The 16,934-nt window shown below is 42.3% G+C and overlaps 1 protein-coding gene across 23 annotated transcripts in view; it reads right to left on the bottom strand.

The window, feature by feature from the left end:
• Positions 1-16,934, bottom strand: part of magi1a (membrane associated guanylate kinase, WW and PDZ domain containing 1a) — a 99,247-nt gene that overhangs the window by 27,592 nt on the left and 54,721 nt on the right. For 8 of the 23 annotated variants that reach the window (XM_027167521.2, XM_027167523.2, XM_027167522.2 and 5 more), the window contains 11 exons: positions 13,158-13,277; positions 12,355-12,564; positions 7,926-8,145; positions 6,887-6,969; positions 6,068-6,121; positions 5,884-5,964; positions 4,088-4,148; positions 3,709-3,812; positions 2,432-2,551; positions 1,965-2,150; positions 927-1,568 (listed from right to left, as the gene is read on the bottom strand). In XM_027167521.2, coding sequence (XP_027023322.1) covers positions 927-1,568; positions 1,965-2,150; positions 2,432-2,551; positions 3,709-3,812; positions 4,088-4,148; positions 5,884-5,964; positions 6,068-6,121; positions 6,887-6,969; positions 7,926-8,145; positions 12,355-12,564; positions 13,158-13,277 — 1,881 coding nt within the window. Of the gene's footprint in view, positions 1-926; positions 1,569-1,964; positions 2,151-2,431; positions 2,552-3,708; positions 3,813-4,087; positions 4,149-5,883; positions 5,965-6,067; positions 6,122-6,886; positions 6,970-7,925; positions 8,146-12,354; positions 12,565-13,157; positions 13,278-16,934 lie in introns of those variants that run through there. The other 15 variants (XM_027167507.2, XM_027167508.2, XM_027167513.2 and 12 more) reach the window with 13 other exon arrangements.

Raw genomic sequence — 16,934 nt, 5'->3', positions numbered from 1 at the left:
CTGATCTTATAGAATCAGCAAAAGCTATGCAAAACGCCGTAATTCAACTACGACAGCAGAAATGCCAGCACTGGCCACTAAACAATTACTCCAATACAAACAAAGAAAAAAAGAGACAGGACCGAAGACACACAATCGATGGTAATCGAGAGAAGCCCAATTCGATCATTTAACTGGTTTTGCTATAATTATGTTTTTTAAAAAAAAGAAAAATACCTGAGATATTCGCCTAATCCGCCTAAAACGTACACCCACTTACATCAACCTACATATTCATGAATATGCGGTACATTACAGGCATGAAGTCCTTCCCCTATACATCTATAGCTCAATATTCTGAAAAGAACACAAAGACTTGACGATTAAAGCTGACAAGAATAGCCTAAGCAAGCATTAATCAATAGGCTATGTAAGGAATAAAACATGGTGAGGATAATGATCATTGATACATTGTTAGTTATTATTTATTTACGTCAGAGCAGTTAGTCATTCCCCTATTAGTCCCACTTTTACCTTAAGTAGAGTTAAATACAATGTCTTTAATCGTTGAAACCTTAAAGAAACAGCTTTTTCTCTGTATAAAGCCCTAGCACTGGAGAATCCACACATAAATGCTAAATGAGCAAGGCCTCCAGACTCGCTTTATCATGGCTGACCATGTGATATGACCCAAAGCAGCGAAAAAAGAATTTCAATTTATCATTTTTACTATTTATACATAATGATCTGATATACCGTGTAGTGCCACGTGTAGCTGAGCATGTAAATGCAGATAATTGGCTCTTAGTTACTTGGTATCCTATTAACAACTGGTGTGTTTATGTTCATGTTGAAAGTACCCCACTACTAAGAGGTCCAGGATCATGATTATCTATCGAGACCCTTTATACCATTAACTGTCCTACCACGCTTTACAAAGTGCTCACCTCTCTGTACCAGCATGGTGACCTCACTGCCTTTAGGACACTTGCTGAGAAGCTCCACCACCTGGTTGTGACTCATGTTCTGCACGTTCCTCTTGTTCACCTCTACCAAAATGTCTCCCTCCTTCAGGCCACGACAGCGTGGGTAGTCTACAATTTGCTTGACCTTCTGGCCACCCCCGATGGCACTGCCAATGACACCACAGTCAGCAATGGTGAAGCCAAAGCCCTTGTCACCCTTCTCCATGTGCACGGTTATCAGCTCAGGCTGTGTGGCGATAGACGATGCAAGGGTCACAACGTCACTACCGTAGTTCTCTGGCATCATCATCCCCTCTGCTGTGGGGCTGTAGGGGCGTGGCTCCATGCCCACTGTACCCACTGTACCCATTCCTGTCTGACATGGGCCCAAGGGTGGCGGATCAAAGGCTTCCTGGCCGTTGACGATGATAGGCTCTTTGTCCAGAATGGCCACCGAAGTCACCAGGCTGGTGTTAGGGTCATCAGGGTCGAAAGGCAGCGGGTACCCACGGCACAGTTCCAACTGCACGGCTGAGCCGATAGGGATGGACTGGAAGATCTTGACTACTTGAGCGTGTGTGTAGCCAAGAACGATGGTGTCATTAACACTGACGATGACGTCACCTGGAGAAGACAGACACAAGGACACTTGAGCTACATATTTAAAAGTGTGTTTTGATGACAAGAAATGTTTGGGTTTAGATGGGTATTGGACATATACAGATGTGTGCACATGTAATCAAGTAGCTGCTCTTCTGGATGGCTGTGGCATCGCTGGGAACTGGTAAGTTTTAAGTAGTAGGGCAAACAAACATGAGATGTATGTGAGAGTGTGTTTAGATAAATGTGTGTATGAAGGTGTGTTTGAGGCACAGATGTGTCCATCAGGCTGTTGCTCATGTAGAATGACAGTGCAACTGACACACTGATGGCAGAATAATGCTGGATATCTGACGTACAATCATTCAGTGTCAATTTTGAAAGTGTGTCTGTGTCTGTGCGTGTGTGTCTCCATCCTACCTGTCTCCATCTTGCCATCCAAGGCTGCTGGTCCGTCTAATATGAGACTCTTGATCTGTAAGAACTCATCTGGCTCGTCTCCTCCGACCACGGTGAAGCCAAATCCCCGCCTGCTTTTCAGTAGTTTGGTGCTTATAAATGTGCCCTTGAGTTCTGCGGGGTTTCTTGTGAAGAACGGCTTCCCTCCTACACAAACACACACACACATTCACACTCACATACACTTCTGGAATATTTAAAGATACTACACCAAAACCAAAAATGAGACTCATGGCATATTCACTCTTGTCTTAATGACTGAATGAGAATCGGCACGAGACCAATGCAGGATTATTACACTGCTAAATATCGGAAGCATTTTTTGGACAAATTTCTGTTACAAAAGTGTTTATCTGAATCGATTTGTTAATTGTTCTGCGGCAGTTTAGCTTCCTTTCCGTTATTAAGAGCAGCAGACAGACGCTCACGTTTGCATCCGGGGACTGGCGGGAGCTGTGGGCCGCTCTGAGGCTCTCGGTATGTCTCCAAGTGGTTTGGAATGTATGCGGTGATCGGAGCACCAGCGGACGAGTGCTCCTCTATCCATTCTGTACGGAGAAACATGCACAATCCTGGTGACCATATTCCCCAACAGATATTACCACAACTAAAAATAAAGAAGCTGTGAACTATCGATCATTTCAACAGAATAATAAAATGTTCTGGAATGATGCTTGCATCTTGCACAAGCATTCACAGTGAAAAAAAAAAATCAAGTCTTGGATACGGTAACCATCCGTTTTACAGGTATATGTCACAAGCGCTGCATTAAACAACGCTGCTTAACCTCCACACAGTGCAGATATTATAGTGGATATAAAAGCTACACACCCCTGTTAAAATGGCAGGATGTTTGTGATGTCTGAACATTTTCACCATTACCCTGGCATTTCACCTCGATTAAAGCCCGGTTCCAGCCGAAAACAACAACAACAAAACAGCTCTCAGGTATGTGCTGCGCTTTTATTTAATTATTTATTTGCCACTAAGCATACAGTTAACTCAACAGTTATCATCAGACCGTGTATATACCTTTTGGCTTCCATACAGCCATAGAAATGTATACATAGTCATCATTACTGAAAGGTTTCTATAGATACATCTTTATCTGTATAGTAGTAGCGAGGACGTTAGATACATAGCCGCATGTTTACACGTGACTTGAAAGAAGTTGTTTTAGTATATTAATAAATTGTTTAGTATGCTGCATCAGTTTTTTCCCCAAACTTGTTCTAAATAAGCTTGACATGGTGACAGTTGCAGCTAAATTAGCCTCGGGAAAAGTTCCCAGTCTGATAACGTTACTGCTTTCTACAAAATCTAGTTTTAAATGTTTACAGCTCGCCGACCCACTCGCACATCTTTAGACACATGGAGACAAAATTAGTCAGAGCCTCAAATACACAGCGTCTTTAAAAAGACTTAAAAAACAGTTATCTGCTTATCTTAGGATTCACATTAGCATTTAGAACGGATCTTCTTTCTAAAAAGCCACCTGGTCAATAACGAATTAAAGCTATTATGGACGAAGCCTATTGTATAATCCTAAATGGCCGCTACACTTTAGTGGAGCGTTCACGTGAATAAGAAAAGAACTAATTCGTCTTATATGACTGTACGATTGTCTTCGCCAAGACATGGAACATTGTGGTAGACAATAGATACAGTGGGAATGGAATAGAGAGAGAAAAAAAGCGGAACGAACCTCTGACGTAGCGCTCACCTTCTGGTGGCTGCTGGATATCGACCTGCTTTTTAAGTCTAGCCTCCAACATCGGGTCCTCATACTGTGTCCTTCTGTTTATGTGACTAAGAAAGAGACACACAGAGAGAGAGAGACGAAGAGAAGGAAAGAAGTTATCATCTCGGAAATAAATGATAGGCATTGGGAGGGAATCTGGTGCACAGACACTTACAAATCCCCAGCATTCAAAGCTGGAGGGAAAAGAATCCGGCTTGGAACTGGCTGCTTGTGTGTGTGTGTGTGTGTGTGTGTGTGTGTGTGTGTGTGTGTGTGTGTGTGTGTGTGTGTGTGTGTTATTGTTATGAAAAACTTAAGAAAGAAAACAAAGTCTTAGACTTACTCTACATAATATACACCATACACTGGGTCATCTATCTTCTCCCAACCTGGAGGTAATTCTGCTGTGGGGAAGAAAAAAGAAAAAAGAAATAAAATGAGAGTGACAAATGAGTGGCTCATGCAAGAAAAGCGGTTCTAGTCCTCTATGCAAATATACGTCGGCTTACGCAGGTAAACGAGGCCTTGAACTTTTTCAGTTTGCAGTGTGTAGTTTGTGAAAATGCCTGCATTCCATTGTACACAGACGCACACATACACACACACAGATGAAAAGCCTACTCATAGAGCTACACGTCTGTGTTCTTACACTCATGCCACACACACACACACACACACACACACACACACACACACACACACACACACACACACACACACACACACACACACACACACACACACACAGCTCCGTTCTCAGCTCTTCGTCTAACAGAGTGTCATTAGCACTTGCGCAGTAGACTGTACTGGGTTTCACATGGACTCATTAACAGCCTGATTGCTGAACACGACGCAGCAGACTACATTACACAATCCATACTTGCGCTAAGTGCTTCGCTCTAATCCGACTCTTCCTCCTGTTTCACACATCACTCTCTAATACAGTCTGCTTGGATGGATAAGCAACGAGGATGGATTTGTCCATCAAACTCATTCTCGACTGTCCATAAGCTGTGGGCAATTCAAAGCAGCTTTTTTGTTCGTTTTTAATATATACAGTACGTATATAAGAGGCTCAAAAACTTGGAGAGCAAAAGTCAAGATTTTTGGAATTAAGAGGTATAAAGACTTCATCTTCTTAATTTGGAGTACCGAGGACACGATAAGGGAACTTTAGCATTCCGATTTTCTTACATATTGTATTGTGGTTCCCTCTAACGATTAGGCTTATCCTAACCACATCCCCCAGATTCTTCAAGCTACATGATCTTTGTCAAAATATCAGCTTTAAAGTTTCAGCCACAAGCGATTAAATGACAAAGAAGAACTTGAATAGAAACAACAAGTCAAGTTGTTAAAGCCATGCTTACACTGGAGGATTTTGTAATGAGTGAACGTATGTATGAGTCAATCGCTGGTGCAAAAGGTTAAAGGATGGCAGATAAATGTGTTGGAAGTTCTGATAAGTCAGAAAATGTAATATCCTTGTACAGTATAAGGGGTATCATATTCTCTTATACGTATCAGAAGATTAGTTATGCGCTTCTATGTTTTTTTTTTCCTTCCCCAGAAGACAGACACATTACCTATGATGGGAAAAAACAATTACTGGAAAAATTCCTCAATGCACATTGAGGGAAAAAAAAAAGTGTTTTCATCGAATTATATGGTTAGATAATTAAATAAAAAAAGTAAAAAAAAAAAAAAGTCTTTTCATTGAATTATATATATATATAAATTAAATACAAAAAAAAGCCATTAACCAAAGGATTAGACTAGGTTTAAATAGGAAGGACAGAACGGATGGAATGTTGTTTTTGTCGTTCGGAAAATGCTTGAGACAAAGCGATATTTTTTTTGTGTGATGTCAATACTTTATTATATTGGGGGGGAAACGCAGTGGCAAGTGATGAATGTTTCCTCTTGAACACGTAGGATCGAAATGGTTCATTATTCGCAAATGTTTTATGTGACGTTCCTGGTTTTTTTTTTGGTTTTTTTTTTGGAAACTTAACAAGTGAGAAGCAAAAACAGCATCACATGGAATCAGCCCTAATTAACTTCATTAACAAACCGAGCCTCTGTATATTTTCAGACTGAGGTGAAGGGACATGATTTTCACTGTCCAGAGCGACTTACGAGGTCGAGTCATGCAGCATAAGCAGAAGTGAGATGTCGAGATGTCTCTCGTCCTACACTGTAAGCCTGGCTTACGGCATGCTGATGACAAATGAGGGGAGTGAAAGAAGGAAAGAGGTGAGGAAGGAGCATGGGAGGAAGACATGGCTTTGGAAGAGTGCTGAGAAAAAAGAAGGAAACCTACCGAATTCAATCAAGTTCCTATCGACTTCTGGCTCCTCTGTGTGCACGCCTTCTTCTCCAGGAGGCGAAGAAGAAAAGACGTTGAAAAAACAGGGAGAAAAAAAAAAACAAAAACAGATTATTGATTCTCGGCCGTAAGATAACATTTATGAATCTCCACCAGATGGCACAATTTCCTCTCTTCTGAAAAGAAATCCTTCACCGCAAGAGACACCAGATTTCATATAATCAGTATCATGATCACTGAAAGGGTTTATAAAGTCCGCTACGTTAGCACCAGAAAGCCAGTGTTTTTTAATTATGCATAAGGTGAAATGTTTCATCACCTTAAACGACCGTAAATGTCAATAAAATTGCGTTAAATTGGAGCTTGTGTAGCAATTCTTGCAACAATAAGACTACAAGTCTACGCTTGACTAAATGATTCACTAAAATCCTCCTTCGACTGTTAAATCCGTATTAATCTTTACTTTCAGAGAACAGGAAATAGATTTATTTGTTTATAGACCGAAGCCGTTATGCGTCCGTCTTGCAAAAATACTGGTTTGATGCAGCGACTTAAAAAGTTAAAGCTTAACTAAAAACCAGATATATGAACCGTAGAAAGCGTATCAGATATCGGCCTCGGTCTAATGCACCCGATTAAATCCTTTGATCTGAAAGTATGCAGAGAACCAACACCATTCTCAACCTGGTGTCTGGTTACGAAGAGTGGGGCCTGAGTTAAGGAGCGTGTACGCTAGATATTACCGTTGCGCTACGGTACAGTTTGAGCGTGGTGCTATAAAGTGTGCATCGTGTTTGTGGTTCTTGTTCTTACCATCGTCTTCACACTCTTCTAAAGGCTTCTGCTGTTTATCCTGACAGCGAGGGTCCATCCATGAGGTTGTCTTTGTGTTGTGGCTAGAAGAAACAAACAAACACACGTATTGGTATTGGAAATCGGAAAAGGTCCAGCAGGTGTAACCTACATAAACATAAGAGAATTTGTTTGAATTTCTTCAAGAGCTTCATTCGTTAATTATCTCCTGCCCAATGCTCCATCACAGGGGAGAATAACACACACTGAATACAGCACTAGCTGCTTTATTCTGCATTCCCCTTACAGTAGTTGTGACGGGAAGAGTACGCCGTATCTTCCTCGTGCAGAACTATTCTGATCCTTTGGCTACTATCCGTGAATGGCTGAGGGTTCGTGCCGAGGTTTATTGTCATGTGCATAAAGAGTGCTTTATATATTTATATAGTGCATCTATATACGGTGAAACTCTTGTACAGTCCTACCTAGGATTTTTTTCTTTTTTCTGCAAATAGTAGCTAAAGTATGGAAGTGAATTAATAGTACACTGTAAACACATACAGTTTTGTAATGCAACGCAACATTGACGCCCAGTCTCTCGTGCATCGCTTCAGAAACGAATTTTTCTAAACAATGCTCAAAAGACAACAAATGTATGATTGCCTTTGACTTCTTAAACAAAGCGTTCCCATAATGAATGGTTTATTGCTATTGCGTTTGCAGACGGTAATTCTAGCCGAGATGGCATTGCTGATATCAGCTGTAATGTTATTAATCAAGAGTCTGTTTGTTCTCCATTAAATGTGTGTACTCTTCATGCCCTTATGTCTGTGATCAGTAACTGGAGATGATGCATAATGAAGACAGTCACAGTGCTGGGAAAACAAAACTCGCTTCTAACTGAAATCAAATCTCTCATCATCTTGGGGCTACACAAGTCAGCAATACAGATTTGAAATGCATCACAGATTCGATCAAGTTTCAGCTCTTAATGGTGTCTTGTGGATAATTAGGTTGCGCTCTGTCTTTGCTATTGCATTGTGTAAGGTAGCGTGCTCACTCTATGAAGTAGACCTCTCCGTTCTCGGTGTAGGCCATCTCCCAGTTGTCTGGCAACGGCCCAAGCGGGTCTTCCTCCAAGGGCTGCTGAGGATGATGGGAGCTCGCCATGGTAGCCGCGGGAGACGCAGCCACGTTGTTGAGCGCGCTGGAAGGGGCGTGCACTTCCTGCCGGCTGGAGTCTCCTGTAAACAACAGTGGAGCGGGGAAGAGACTACGTGCTAAGGTGATACAGAAAAAAGGTAGGAGGAGACACAAGAAAGAAAGTTTATATAGTTGCATGCAAATGCAGCACGTGCACAGACAAACACACACACACACACACACACAGACACACACACACACAAACACCCACACACGGAGCTAGACCTTAGATGACTTCTTCATGGCCCATTTCCCAAACTATTTTCTCATGGAGAAGGCGAATACAAACTCTGTGCTAACAATCACACTTCCACACCAACATACAAACTAATCTACACATAGCAGGAGAACTTTGTCTTATTTATCAATCTTATCAGATCTATAGTGCATGAAGTCAACCATCAAAAGGACCTATATCCATGTTTCATGCTACTGGTGTCTACTGAGACTAATAAAATAATCTCTACAACTCTGATACCAGACGCCAGAATCTATAAATGTGCATGAAACGCCTCCATGTCTTCCTGCCATCTATAATAGTTAACTGGCTAACAGAGGCATATTGTCAGTGATTTATTCAGCAGTAGCCAAAGCTCTCAAAATACACTCAGCAGCCACTTTAACAGGGCCGCCAGTACCGAATACCTACTCGTTCCTGCAATTATCCAGTCAGACGATCATAAGGCAATGCGTGCAATCGTACACACACACAAAAAAAATCCTAGACAGGTCAAGATCTTCAGTTCACATCAAGCAGCATATCCAGTCTATGGACCATGGAGTAGAAAACTGAAGAGAGACCAGAAGCAGAGCTGGGATTTCCACACACAACAGTTTGAAGAGCAGAAACTATCCCATGACTCTGAAACATCGGAGAGCCGAAAGAGTTCGGAGGAGAAAAGTCAAATAACCGGTAGAGTAACTCACATAACCAATCTTAGCAGAACAGCATCTCAGAAAGCATGACATGTCAAATATTGGGGTGGATGAGTAACAATGGCTGAAGACTACATCAGGTTCCTCTCCTTCCTGTCAGCCAAGAACAACAATCTGAGGCTACAGCAAAAGTCAACATCTGAAGATTATACTAGAAGTCAAGTCGAGAGGCTTTTGTTGTCATTTCAACCATATATATATAGCTGATGCAGAACAAAGTCAAATAAAAGACACAAAGACACAGAGTTACCTAAGACAACACAGAACTACAGTATATAAAAGGAGCAAACTATTTAACAATTACACCATGTTCCAGCAGCGCATCAAATACTATTTTAAACGCCTACGTTATGGATGAACCATTTTTTCAATCTACTCCCATCAACAGCGTCTGAGATGCTGCAGCACTTCTTGGCTGAGATGATTGGATGGAGTAGAAAGATTCTACTGCGTCATTGTGCAAATGGTCAGCTTACTCTGCTATAGCTATATAATTTCCTCCTCAATCTCTGCATGTGATTTGATTATTCACACACACACACACACACACACACACACACACACACACACACACACACACGCACACACACGCACACACGCGCACACACGCGCACACACGCGCACACACGCGCACACACACACACACACACACACACACACACACACACACACACACACGCACACACACACACCAGATGGACCTGCCCTGTACTCACATAACGGCAGCTATCTCATTTACACAATGCACCCCCCCCTCCTCTCTTACACGCATGCATGAGTGAAAACTATCTTTGCTTTCTTTATATTATATCTTGCGTAAACTGAGTAGAGTATTGAGGAGTGAGTAGCGAGTAGTTAGTGTCAGCGTGTGTGCACGTGTGTGTGTGAGAGAGAGAGAGACGCTGTAGCTTATTGGTATTCAACGTTTGTGGAATACCAAGGAACGTGTAACGCCCCCCGTTCATTAATAATGATGTGCTTAGTACAGGTATCTCCATTTAGTAAACTGGTGTCATCCATTCCATCCAATATACTGTCAACAGGCTGTAAAGACCCTGAGCTAAACAACAAGGATAAAGATCTCAACATAACATTTAAAGTCATTTCTGCAACCAGTGTTTTGGGTGTGGACAGGAGGGACATTTAATCAGGAAGTGTCAGGAAGAAGGCAGCAGAAGAGGACACACAAAATAATGATAAACAAACAGACCGATACTTTCCCAACTAACAAATCTTTGTAGACTCGACCAAGAACTTCACACGCGCTTCTGACTACAATGAGACGAGATCGATGAAGATGATGAGAGCGCATAAACCGAGGCGTTAAGAGTAATGCTAATCTTTTACTTTTATTCATGACAGATATGAACACTGATTCCTTAAACCTACTAGGATTAAGGGATGTAAAGAAATATATGTATAGAGCTTTCTGAATTCATTCAATTAAACAGAACAGATGCGATGTTCGTACATGAAACTCAGTGATAAAGAAACTGAGACTAAATGGATGATGGAATGGGGATGAAGAGCAGTGTTGAGGTCACTAAGCCAAGTGAGTACACGAGTGGAGATTCTCTTTACCGAACATTTTATACTAGAATCCTACCACACACAGGAAGTGATCGCTGGCAGATGAATGTTTATTAAGTCAATAAACATTTTAATTTAATATTAATCGATGCAATACATGTGTTTTTATTGCAAATATCAAACCCAGAAGTGCAAAGTGGCATTTTGATGTTTCTTCATGATGTCGAATGATGCTAATTTTATTGAGTCTTGGAAAAGAGAACAGAGATTTCTCCATCATGGAAAGGTTTTAATCTAGCAACGTACACTGCCAACGTCATGGGGGACATCACTAGGGTTGGGTATCAAACGAAATTTTCCGGTTTCGATTCCGGTTCCATAATGAAAGAAATGTGAAAAAAAATGCACAATACTTAAACAATTCCATTTGTGTTTATTAATCACTCTTTAAATATTTTAAACAGAGCATTTCAATTCATATCAATTTAAATTTAAATAAAACCAAAATCAAATTTATAAAATGACGAAAGTGACGTGAAGTAACATACGGCTAAGTACGGTGACCCATACTCAGAATTCGATCTCTGCATTTGACCCATCCAAAGTGCACACACACAGCAGTGAACACACACACCGTGAACACACACCCAGAGCAGTGGGCAGCCATTTATGCTGCGGCGCCCGGGGAGCAGTTGGGGGGTTCGGTGCCTTGCTCAAGGGCATCTCAGTCATGGCCGGCCCGAGACTCGAACCCACAACCTTAGGATTACGAGTCAGACTCTCTAACCATTAGGTAAGAGGTGGTCTAACCACCCCAGAATGACATCCAGAATGACAATTTCGCAAAACAGTAATTTTTCTAAAGAAAAATGAACATGTCTGCTTTCTCTGGGAGAAGACGAGACTTTCCTGGCTTATTGTCTCTCCAGCTGTGGAGAAACCCCTCTCAGAGGGGGTAGATTTGCTTCATTGTTGTAGCTTTGGAAACGAATCCACACTTAAGACATGTTTAACACTGATTTCTGTGGTAAGCTGCGTTAATTTGGTTGTGTGACTGTAAACAGTGTAAACAATTAATATTCATGAGGTAAGACATGGCTATTTAAAGTGACCGCTCCCAGCGCTTTGCCCGCATCAGAACCGCGTTTGGAACCGAAACTTAAAAATTCTGCGCAGTTCCGGTTCCTGTTAAAAAACAGAACCGGTTCTGAATAAGAACCGGTTCTCGGTTCCCAACCCTAGACATCACCAAGTCATTAAGGGAGCTGGAGATAGAAATAGTGGAACGCCAGGCTTTAACCGAGTCCACAGCAAAAAAGGCACAAATGGCGAATATATTGGGTACAAAAGCACAAGGTGTTCTCACCAGATCACGTTTAGAAGGAGCTAAAGAAATGGACGAAAGAGGACGAGCAACACATAACAACGCCATCAGACAATGTGGCACGAACCTCTACAAAGAACTGTACAAGGGTATATAAAGGGACAACGTGGAGCTGCTAGACAGCTTTTATCGACGACTTGCAAAGGTTTCTCCAGAAGACATTGCTGCAATGGTAGGTTCTGGAAGAGCTAGAGGCCACCTTAAACACAATGGCGTAGGAAAAGCTCCTGGAACAATTGGCCTAGCAGAGGAATTCTACAAGTTCTTCTGGCAGGAACTGGGAGAAGATCTGGTGGAGGTTTTTAATCACTTGTGTCCCCATAAAAGCTAAATCTCAAGAAAACCATGTCCCGATACACATCACCATCAACCAGATGCCATATAAATAATAACGAAAAGTACCTGAGCTGTATTTTTCTCTTAGACATGTGCATACCTGTAAAAGTGTTATTCATGTCTGTGTCGAAGTCTGCATCTTCTGTCTGCTCAACTGGCACTACTCGAGCATGCTGGATATCATTGTAGGACTTTGTGCGCTTGGGCGTGGAATTCCAGGAGCCAAAAAGGGTGTGTCGCAAAGCATCCTGGGTAATCACTGTCCCACAGCGAGGCTGGCTGGGTGGCTTGGGTGTTCCATAATAGTTACCTAGGAGACATGGGATGAAGGAAGTATGTTAATGCTTGAGAGAGAGAGAAATGAGAGGGGGGAGAGAGAGAGAGAGAGAGAGAGAGAGAGAGAGAGAGAGAGAGAGAGAGAGAGAGAGAGAGAGAGAGAGAGAGAGAGAGAGAGAACATGCATAGTGCCAGAGAGATTGAAGCTCAATGCCAAAGTCAGTTGCCACCAGAAAGACTATAAGGAGAGGAACACTTATTTCTGTGTGTGTGTGTGTGTGTGTGTGTGTGTGTGTGTGTGTGTGTGTGTGTGTGTGTGTGTGTGTGTGCACGGGTGGGCATGTTCCTCTCTTCCTGTCCAGCTGAATGTTTGCATGCCAAGGCAACAACATCCCTGCACCTGTGTGTGTGTGTGTGTGTGTGTGTGTGTGTGTGTGTGTGTGTGTGTGTGTGTGTGCGTGTTTGTGTGTGTGCGTGTTTGTGTGTGTGTGTGTGCATTTCCATTACATCCATGTGAACACTACTTGTTTCCATTTCATCATGTCAGTGATGACACTGCAGGAGAATATGTGTTCTACAGGTAGGTCGGCTGCAGTAAACAGTAAACACCTGAACAATCTCACGCACCTTCGTACGTTCCTATTTCCAAAAGGGTTCCACAATGCTCGAGCTCCAGGAACTCCTGCACTGAAAGGAAGTTGTAATCCACACCTGGAAGCTCGCCCTCACGAGGTGGCCGTGTGGTACCTGAAAAGAGAGGAAGAGGACGAGTAAACTAAGGCATATAGATCAGGAGAAATACGGAAAAAAAAATCAAGCCTATATATAATTAGATTATTTAGATCTGAAGGCCCAAGGTGTCATTTTTGGTAGCTTTGGTAGCTTTCACTCACTAATCCCTGTGATAACTGGTCCCAAGAGGACCAGCAAATATGACCAAAAGAAGGACTTGAGTAACCGAAGCAAAACATTAAACAGCAAAGTATGCAAGAAACATTAAATCCGTCTAAGAACCAAACCTAGAGGTGCAAAGCAACAACTAGTTATAAGAACATATGTGTCATGTTAGCACATGAGCCTGAAAACGCCCGCTTTAACATTCCCTCACTTTCCCAGCTGATCATATTTATGAAACGTTTCCATTTCAGAGAGATATTTTCATCTTAAAATGACTCACATCCACATTAACATCCTCATCAATTTGGGGTGGTGGTGGGGTGGTGGAAACAGAACAATGTACAGAACGTCACATGTGACCAAAGGTCAAGGAGTGGCTGAAAACAACAGAAGGATAATTTGAGACTCGGTGCAGGATGTGCTAGGATTTACTTCGCTCGGATCGTAGCAGCAAACGTCTAATTGATCTTTGCTACCAAATTCAGAGCAGTTAACGGACACTTAAATATCATTCATGTCGTTTATTACATTTACAGCAAACACACAATCCTGGTCATGGTTGTGGTGGATCTGTGGTGGAGAATTCTCCCAGGATGAGGTGTCGGTCCATTGCGGGTCACCGTGCACACACACTTTCACACCTAGGGGTGATTTACTGTAGTCAATTTGCATGCCTGCGTGTCTTTTGGACAATGGGAGGAAACCCAAATGAACGAGCATGCAACACTCCATACCAAAAGTAACCTGAGCCCAGGATCGAACCCTGCAGCTGTGAGGCGGCGATGCTGACCATCGCGCCACCCCAATAACCTAATATTAGATTTCGAGGACCGAATATTTTCAGTGAATCGTGTCTATTTTCTTATTTATTTCCTGCGAGTTTCAATTTTGTGATATAACTTTATGTTATATCACTTTATGTTAACTGTTTGTGCCTTTTCAACACTGATCAGTTTCAAATGAGTTTAACGTTGAAATCGTTTCCTACTTCTAGTCTGAAGGAAAGCGGCTTGAACCGAAGCAAAAAGAGCTACGTGTGGTCGGATATTAAATACTGTGACTTTCTAACCTTTTCCTTTCGGGCTTCCCTTTGCATCTCTGCATGACCCAGGCAGGGCATTGTTTCAGGAAAGTGTCTGACAGTTAAATCTCATGGCTATTGTTTCGTCTTTCACCACTCACTTCCTTGATTATGAGCTTCTACCTTTGTCTTTCATTAAATCACTATTGTTAAAATGGGAAAAGAAAAGAAAAGAAAAAGAAACCAAACAGCTGGGTCTATTCATATTCAGGGAGAGGTTCTCCAGAAGATAGAAGAAGAAGATTCTTTGATTATCCTGAGCTGTGGGCTTGCGCTACGTGTTTACCTGAGAGGAGCCGGGGGGTTGGTTGCTGACCTCCTGTTCAGTGCATTAGGAAAAGAAATATATAGAGCTATTTCTTCTTTTCATTTTAATCTGTTGAACCTGAACCTAACCTACAGTAGCTTAGCTGCTGGTTAGGAGAGTGCTGTCTGCTCAGCTGCTTGGTCAAATGGGATAATGAGGATGCTGTTAGCTTGAGGTCACATCCATTATGCAGTGGTCTATGAGATCGAATGCCTTGCTGGCATGTGCACAGTTCCACCGTGTTCCAACAGGAGACGATTTCGCGCTATATTGTCTAACGTGATGTTGTGAGCAGATGCTCCATTTTGTCTTTTCTTACATACCCACCTCGACAGTCTATACTCATATTCCCATTGCGATATGCAACGATATAACGAGTTATAATCTGGTTATATCCTACAAATATAGGTGTATTGTGACAACAGTGTATCAAACTTATACTAAAAGACTAAAAAGGAGTGCCACAGCATTGTGTGGTCAGCATCCGCTGTATACGATCTCACACGTCCAAATCTGACCCTGCGGTTTAAGAAAGAAACGTGAAACGTGTCACAGTGGTTCGAGTTGAAGATTCACGAGTACTTCGCGAGGGTTGATTCATTTTTGAAGTGCCGTGTGGAGAAAGTAACACCATCACAATTGTACACAGAGATGAAAATGTACATCTCAGCAGACAGCTCGACTGCCAGACATCCTGAGCGGTTGCTATGGACAACCGCTAAAAAAAAAAAACCCTTCTGTCTAACTTTCTCGGAAAAAAGAAGCACTTGAAACTTTGTGTACATATGCGGATGTCATCAAAAAGCCCTGATGAGAATGTGGCTCGAGAAACAAGGTATTTAAATAAAAAAAAGAAGCACTAATAACCCCCCCCTCGCTACAGACACGTTCTACTAGAAAGAAAACAGAATACCCACTTGCTGGCCTTGGCGCTTTCTGCGTGACAGCTGTAGCTACATTCTGATCTTTTCTACGTCTTCGTCAGCCATCGTGAGAGCACGTGGGGAGCATCGAGACCAATAACAACCACGTCTGAGGTCACACCGTTACACGATTAACCCCTGTCTCCTGGCACGCCGCTGAAGATCAGTGCAGAGCGTGAATTAAGGTAATCGGCAGGCTAGTAGCTAGCATGGAGAGAAGTAGTGAAATCAGGACTCTTTAAAAAAGCAGCAGTTGTGAGCCTGCAGCTGCTCCGGCTCCTCTGCTCTCCCAGCACCACACACACAAAGAAGGCAAATTAGCTCTCCACCCTGAATGCCTATTGGCTCAGGGCTCAGTGGGGGTGGGGTCACTGCCATGCACTTTGTCTATGTAAACACGCCAGTCATCATGGGATGGGAGAGAGAGAGAGAGAGAGAGATAGTGTGTGTGTGGGTGTGAGTGAGTGTGTGTATGTGTGTGTGTGTGTGTGTGTGTGTGCGCGAGCACAAAAGAAGAACAGCAATGTGACAAGACCCTATGGAACGTGCTCGTCTAATGGTTCGATTTTCACGTTGTTCTCACACACAGTCGCACATGCTCAAACAGCACGATGTTGATACTCGATTACGAGCGTGTACGTTTCTCGTACTATACTGCTAAGGACAAGGATGACCTCAAGTTCAGTAGTTTGCTGTAGGGACCAATAAAAATGACCCCACCCCACCCTTACCTACAAACACACACACATGCAATCTATAAATGCATTTATGTTCCTTATTGTACTCTAGATAACTGCAAAAAATGCGTCGTTTAATATTATAAAAACATCTGTCACACGATGAAGAGGGACCTTATCCGTATCTATCTTTGTGTACACAACAACACACAACCACACACAAAAACTGTAACGAACTGCAGCCTCACCTGAAAGGAATTTCATTGCAAAGAGGAAATAGATGGAAGAGGCAAACAAAAGGTGAAGGAAAGAAATCAGTTTGATTTTTGTGTATTAACCTGAACTGTTCGTGTCCGTGGTAAGCCTGAGTGTAAGTGTGATGAATGAGCAGACTCTGGTCAAATAAAGCACTGTGAGATGAGCTGATTGTGTTGCCTTTTATCACAATGTTCCAGCTAGCATAGCAGTGTAGCATGCTATGTAAACAAGTCCATTCTAACTTCACCTGGATCACATTTG

The sequence above is a fragment of the Tachysurus fulvidraco genome, chromosome 14, assembly GCF_022655615.1.
Source record: "Tachysurus fulvidraco isolate hzauxx_2018 chromosome 14, HZAU_PFXX_2.0, whole genome shotgun sequence".
NCBI lineage: Eukaryota > Metazoa > Chordata > Actinopteri > Siluriformes > Bagridae > Tachysurus > Tachysurus fulvidraco.
This window is presented reverse-complemented; position numbering and strand designations above follow the sequence as displayed.